The sequence below is a fragment of the Haliotis asinina genome, chromosome 1 (assembly GCF_037392515.1).
Source record: "Haliotis asinina isolate JCU_RB_2024 chromosome 1, JCU_Hal_asi_v2, whole genome shotgun sequence".
In the NCBI taxonomy this organism is placed as follows: domain Eukaryota; kingdom Metazoa; phylum Mollusca; class Gastropoda; order Lepetellida; family Haliotidae; genus Haliotis; species Haliotis asinina.
The window spans coordinates 34,235,147-34,241,547 of NC_090280.1; the positions used below are offsets into that span (position 1 = coordinate 34,235,147).

The 6,401-nt window shown below is 39.4% G+C and overlaps 1 protein-coding gene across 1 annotated transcript; it reads left to right on the top strand.

Moving 5' to 3' along the window:
- The first annotated feature begins 541 nt into the window (after positions 1-541).
- On the top strand, positions 542-2,431 carry LOC137278575 (shematrin-like protein 2). Its single transcript, XM_067811036.1, has 3 exons — positions 542-578; positions 1,320-1,668; positions 2,300-2,431. The coding sequence occupies exons 2-3, from the start codon at positions 1,332-1,334 to the stop codon at positions 2,305-2,307; spliced, it is 345 nt and encodes a 114-aa protein (XP_067667137.1). The 5' UTR covers positions 542-578; positions 1,320-1,331; the 3' UTR covers positions 2,308-2,431.
- Positions 2,432-6,401: the final 3,970 nt, after the last annotated feature.

Sequence of the window (6,401 nt, forward strand, 5' to 3'; positions counted from 1 at the left end):
ACTGTTGAAAGATGTATTTTCAAAACAATATCGAAATATACAAACTTGCTTTTTTACCAAGTAATTTCACATGTTCATACTGAAAATTTTTATTAGTCTAACAATCATAATCTCTGTATTATACCATTCAGAACTTAGTTTCCATAAATAAATGAGCTCATAGTCACGTTCTGACGACGAGTAAATTTAGATTGAGTTTATGATCGTTAGAGAAACGGTGAATCAAAAGATGAGGCTGGGGATTGTAGCGGGGTTCGAACTTGTTAGTGGAGAGGTTTATGGTACGGGAGGATGTGATGTCGGGGGTGGTGGTGGTGGGGAGGGGGTAGGGAGGGGGTGGGGAGGTGGGGGTGGGGGAGGGGGGCTGGTTGGGGGTTAATTCAAAACGTGATGTGGGCTTGACTAACTAAGATCTATGAGTGATGATGACTCTTTTTTGCCGTGGGTTAAGGAACAGGGAAAAACAGGTGCGTATTTTTTACGTCACGTGACTACAGAGCAGGTATAAATACACGTGCATTTTTTCATCCTTTTATATCCTCTTCCAAGGCTATCTTCGTCAACACATCACCGCACAGGTAAGTGCAGACTTCACAAACATATGAAGATCGGGGTTACGTACAACTAGTCTTCAGCGACTAACGGGGTCGGGTGGTCAGTGACTTGTTCACAAAACCCTCGTATCCAAAAGACGTAGATCGATGCTTATGCTGTTAATCACTTGGCCCATACTTGGTTATTTCAAGGCCGCCGCCAAATCGCTGAAATATTACAGCGGGCGGCGTGAAACAACAAACAAACGTATCGTTCAACCGTGCAGTGTATCAGATGACATCCATTGCCAAGAGTACTGTGATCATACGAACACTGTGGTGTTGGTATTACAGTTTTGCTATGACACATACTGGTTAGAACAAATATTTGTTGTACATATGAAATGATGCCTGTAAGCATTTATCGTAATTTGATTTTAAATTTAGTTCATTCAATGGCATTTGACCCAGCTATACGAATTACCTACTGGAAAAGTTGTACTTGAGTTTTTTAACATAATGTTTGCGTAGATTATTCATTGCGTTGACTGTTGCGCCATTTCAACAACGTCTTCCTAAGTTGTACAGAAACATGGTGGTACTATGATGAAATTTCTCGTTATTTCAACTATATGTTTCTTTACGAATAATATCACAATATTTCTACCATAGCGAAATGTATATAATAATTGTGGGATTTAAATAATGACAATTAAGTGTCTTCAACCTATACAAATAAGCACGCACGTTTATAATATTAAATGAAGTATATGACATATTTTCCAGCACACCAGCATCATGAACTCCGTCATCGTCTTGGTAGCATGCCTGGTCGCGGCCGCTGTCGCCGAGCCATATCACTATGGTAAAGGACTCGGAATTGGAGCACTTGGGGGATTAGGACTCGGAGGGTATGGATTAGGACTCGGAGGATATGGATTGGGACTCGGAGGATACGGCTTGGGTCTCGGAGGATATGGACTGGGACTTGGAGGATACGGAGGGTATGGATTAGGCCTCGGAGGATATGGCTTGGGACTCGGAGGATATGGACTGGGATTAGGAGGATATGGATTGGGATTAGGAGGATATGGACTGGGACTCGGAGGATACGGATTAGGACTGGGTTACAAAGGTATGTGACATCTTAGTTGCATTCATGTAATCATTTACTTTTATCATTGGCTAAAACCCAAATTGAGATACATGACCCTTAGATCAACCTATTTTATCATTGGCTAAAACCCATATCGAGATACATGACCCTTAGATCAACCTATTTTATCATTGTCTAAAACCCATATCGAGATACATGACCCTTAGATCAACCTATTTTATCATTGTCTAGTCCTGTCAAAACAGTCATTATAATTATTCGGTAGGAACTGCTGAGAAAAATGGGGCGGTGAGGAAGCCTAGTGGTTAAAGGGTTCGCTCGTCACGCCGAAACGTCGGGTTCGATTCCCAACATGGGTACCATGTTTGAAGCCCATTTCTAGTGTTCCCCTGCAGTGATATTGCTGGAATATTGCTGAAAAATGTTTAAACTAAACTCTGTCGGCCGTTGAGCTGTCGAACTACGTTGCACCAGATATGCTTGGCTGCGGAAATGTTCATGGGAAAAGTCTCCTGAGCGATGCTGCTCCACACTTCCTCTCATAGATCGGCTAGGTACGGAGTTAGACAACATGTGAAAAACAAACAAATCTATTAGATCGTCTGCAGACACAGACATCATTACAGAATATCTCCATCTCTGTTTGCAGGATATTAATAGGACCCTGAAGAAACCCGTGAAGACATTTCATCCTGACCCACTAGACACATTTGTAAATGTGTCAATCTGATTGTATGGACTGTGTTGACGTCGACCTTTAATAAAACGTGCACGCAACATATATGCATTTTAGTTGTTAATTTATGTACAATGTTTATACAAAGCAATATTTTACCTGAATGGTAAATTAAATGAATATCGAGGCAACCTCCAGTGTATTGTGTTATAAAGAACTTATGAACACATTCCATGTTCGAATTTTCCTTCGGCCCTGGGTTTGTGAGATAGTCTAATAGTTAAAGCGTCCGCTTTCGTATTGCTGGAATATTGCTAAAAGCGGCGTAAAACTAAACTCACTCATTCGCTCACCGTTTCAACCACATTTTTCATTTGCCATTTCAATTTGCTTAAAGTGGCATAAAAGCATATACTCACATCCCATCCGACTGTGGTTCTAGGTTTGTTAGGCGATGGGGTAGCCCATTGGTTAAAGCGTTCGCTCGTCATGCTGAAGCCTGGGGTTCGATTCCCCACACTAGTAAAATGTGTGAAGCCCATTTGTGATGTCTCCGCCGTGATATTACCCAGGCGCTAGGAAGACGTCCATTTGTGTGTGGTAAACGAGCGTTTGGTTGGAGTTGAATCTGAACTTAGGACAAACTACATTTTGATTAAGCTGTCTAAAACCGTCAATAAACCTGCATGAAGCCTTACCCATCTTTGGCACACAACGAAACGGAGATACACAATGAGGTCTATTATGGTGTACAGAAAGGACCGAACAGCGACCCGATTACTTATCTCGTTGTCAATAAAAAGACAGACAGACAGACAGACAGACTTATATTTCAGTAGCAGACCTCCGCCCAAAATACATATACATAAATCGATAATTAATCGGAGCACATATGATGTATTTCATTTAGATTTGTGTTTCTCATCAACAAAGTATAAAAATATACAGACATCCTTGATGATATTAACATTTTTACTCTGCAATAAAATAATCACTCGACGGGCATTTAGTAAACTAATTTGATACATATTTTTTCCTGATATGAGAGTATGCATCACAGGTATAATTTGCAAAACAGGCTATGCCTTTCATTATATGCAACATTAGTATGTCTACCAGTTTCAACTGCTAGTTTGAAATTACAACACCGAAATCTGGCATATATATTCTATAAAATATTCGGGGATATCATTATTTATCAAGTAGCTCTCTACATTTAACATACACTTCAATTGTTTACATTAGAAACAGTCATGGCTGTTATCCAGAGATGATAGCCAAGTATAAATTATCATGTAATCTCTGTTTAAATGATTCAATAAACATTTTATGATCACCATTCTCCTAGCTTATCCTAACAAATCCTAAACCAAACTAAAAAAAATATTTTTAATGGTAGTTGCCCATGAATTTTGTCCTACCTTGTCTAAAGATAATAGTATAAAATAGCACTGCTCTGGTAATGTATGCTCGGGTTTAGAAGTCAGCACCGGTATTTCAATGCATTGGTTGTATAAATATGCCCTAGAGGCACTCGTCCACACTGCTATCATGCAATCCTAAATCTGTTCAGTTGATGCCAAGATTTCCTTTGGAAATTTCTAACAGTTAACAGAGAATGTTGTCTTATTATCTTGTGGTGCAAGGCAAGATGTAGCTTTACTCCAGGATAGTTTAGGAGTGGAGGTAATTCCAAGGTACAACGATACAGTGTCAATAATATTACCATCATAGAACCAATTTTCAAGGACGTCAATCTTCTTTTGCAACTGTGCACAGGTATCAGCTGCTGGTGACACATCGTCAGCAAACGTAAGAGAGTAGAGATTGCTAATGGAAGAAGAAACTGTAATACCCTGACCACCCTCCAACTCCATAAGACTTATTTATGACAATAATAAAACAAATGAGGGCTCAGAACACAGACTTGACGAGAACCGATTTTACAATGAAAACTATTTGAAACACCCTCAGATGTCCTGACTCCACATGCAGTTGTTTTCCAGTTCCTACGAAAATTACATATATTTCTTGCTTTAAAAACCTGAAGTGACAAAACAATTGATACAGTTAAAATGATCAATAGACCTGCACAGCATTATTCCCTGTCTAACCAGGAAATTTGTTGTATGGTAATTGTCCATTGAACTGTTGAGTATGTACGAAAATGTCTACCACGGCATCCACGGGAAAGGTTTGTAGACTGGATATTGGAACCGCATCTAGCTGATCGGGTGGCACACCGGGATCTGGTCGCTGATATCTCAGCAGCATACCGCAGATTGTTGAGAGATTGTGCTGTAAATGCTTTAGTATTTGGTCTTCTTTTTTACTTGTTTTTTGTTTGTTTGTTTTTCTTAAGTATTGCTGTTCCACTATCAAACTGACAGTTCAACAGAAGGGTCGAATACTCGCTTGTAGATTATTTATTTCCACGTTTAAAATGATTAAACGTGTATGTATGTCTCAGTCATTAATCCTATCTAGTCCTTTATCAATAATCACAGGCAACTTGTTTAACGCAGTCTCAAAATAGGCAGCACATTTGATTCATCTACAACCGAAGAACTCTCATGCTGAAGATTGTACGACACTTCGCTCAGTTTGTGTGAGCTACAATGCAGCTTATGCAATGTCCCACTCAGATCATCGCAAACCAGCAGATCACAGTGATTCATAATTAGCACAAACAGTCTGGATTTATAACAACTTAACCTATCATCCAATATTTAGCACTACCACTACCTCTACCACTACCACTACCACTACCACTACCACTACCACTACCACTACCAAAACAGCTAACTCTACCATTACCTCTACAACAACTACTAATAGCACTACCATCACTAAAACTAACTCTACCAGTACCACTACCACTAGTACTACCACTGTTGCTACCGCTGGTACTGCATCTACCACTACCACGACCACTACCTCTACCACTACACTTACCCTACTACTGTCACTGTCACCCCTACGACTCCCACTACCACAACCCCCACTACTACTACTACTACTACTACTACTACTACTACTACTACTACTTGCAGTACAACTTACAACAACCATCCTATATAACAGAGATGATGATATGTATGTATGTATGTATGTATGTATGTATGTATGTATGTATGTATGTATGTATGTATGTATGTATGTATGTATGTATGTATGTATGTACATTGTACCTCATGTTGTTGCCATTAGTATTAATCAGCAATTAATATTCTTCACTTCAACAAACACAGCGTTAACAGAAAAGAAAGAGAAACGCCTAAAGCAGATGAATAAAGTAAGATAAATCTGATTTTCTACGGTAATACATTCATAACAAATATACTAGAAGCTTTCAAATTTAATTTAGGCTGTAGGAAAGAAGACATGAACTTGACGACTTCTTTGGTATCTTGTGTAAATGTCAGTTCACAATGTACCATGCCTCATCCCTATGATCATTGTGAGTACAATCATTTCCAAGAATACTCATACACACACCCAAAACAACAACAGGCACACACACACACTGACGCACGCACGCACACACACACGTATACGCATGTACACACAGCATACATAAACACACGCACACATATACTTACATACATACTCATGTACCTATACAGTTTCGGTCCCCTTTAGATATACCATCCAACTAAAACTGTGACTACTACACTAACATTACTGCATTTATCTTGTCACACATATTCTTCTGTTTGGCACGGTTAAAACGTCGGCTCGTGACGTCGAAGTACGGGTTCTATTCCCGACATTAGCAAAACGCCTGAAACCCATGTCTGGTTTCCCTCTCCGTGATTTTGCTGGAATTGTGTAAATGTGAAATAATATAAACCGAAAATCTCTCAGTACCCTTATAAAATTATCTCTTATAAGCTGCGACATCTTCGTGATCGAAACTCACACGTTTCTAATTTATGTATGGATAAATTCCCCGGGTGACATGCACTTGCAATGCGGCTTTCTTCAAATCATTACAAACTATACATTACAAACGTTGCTGGACTGAGGAATATACTCACGATGTCAGTACGCTTGTTCCTGGTACATGTTTTTG

Coding starts and splice junctions, on each gene's coding strand:
- LOC137278575 (XM_067811036.1), top strand. CDS start 1,332: ATGAACTCCGTCATCGTCTTGGTAGCATGCCTGGTCGCGGCCGCTGTC.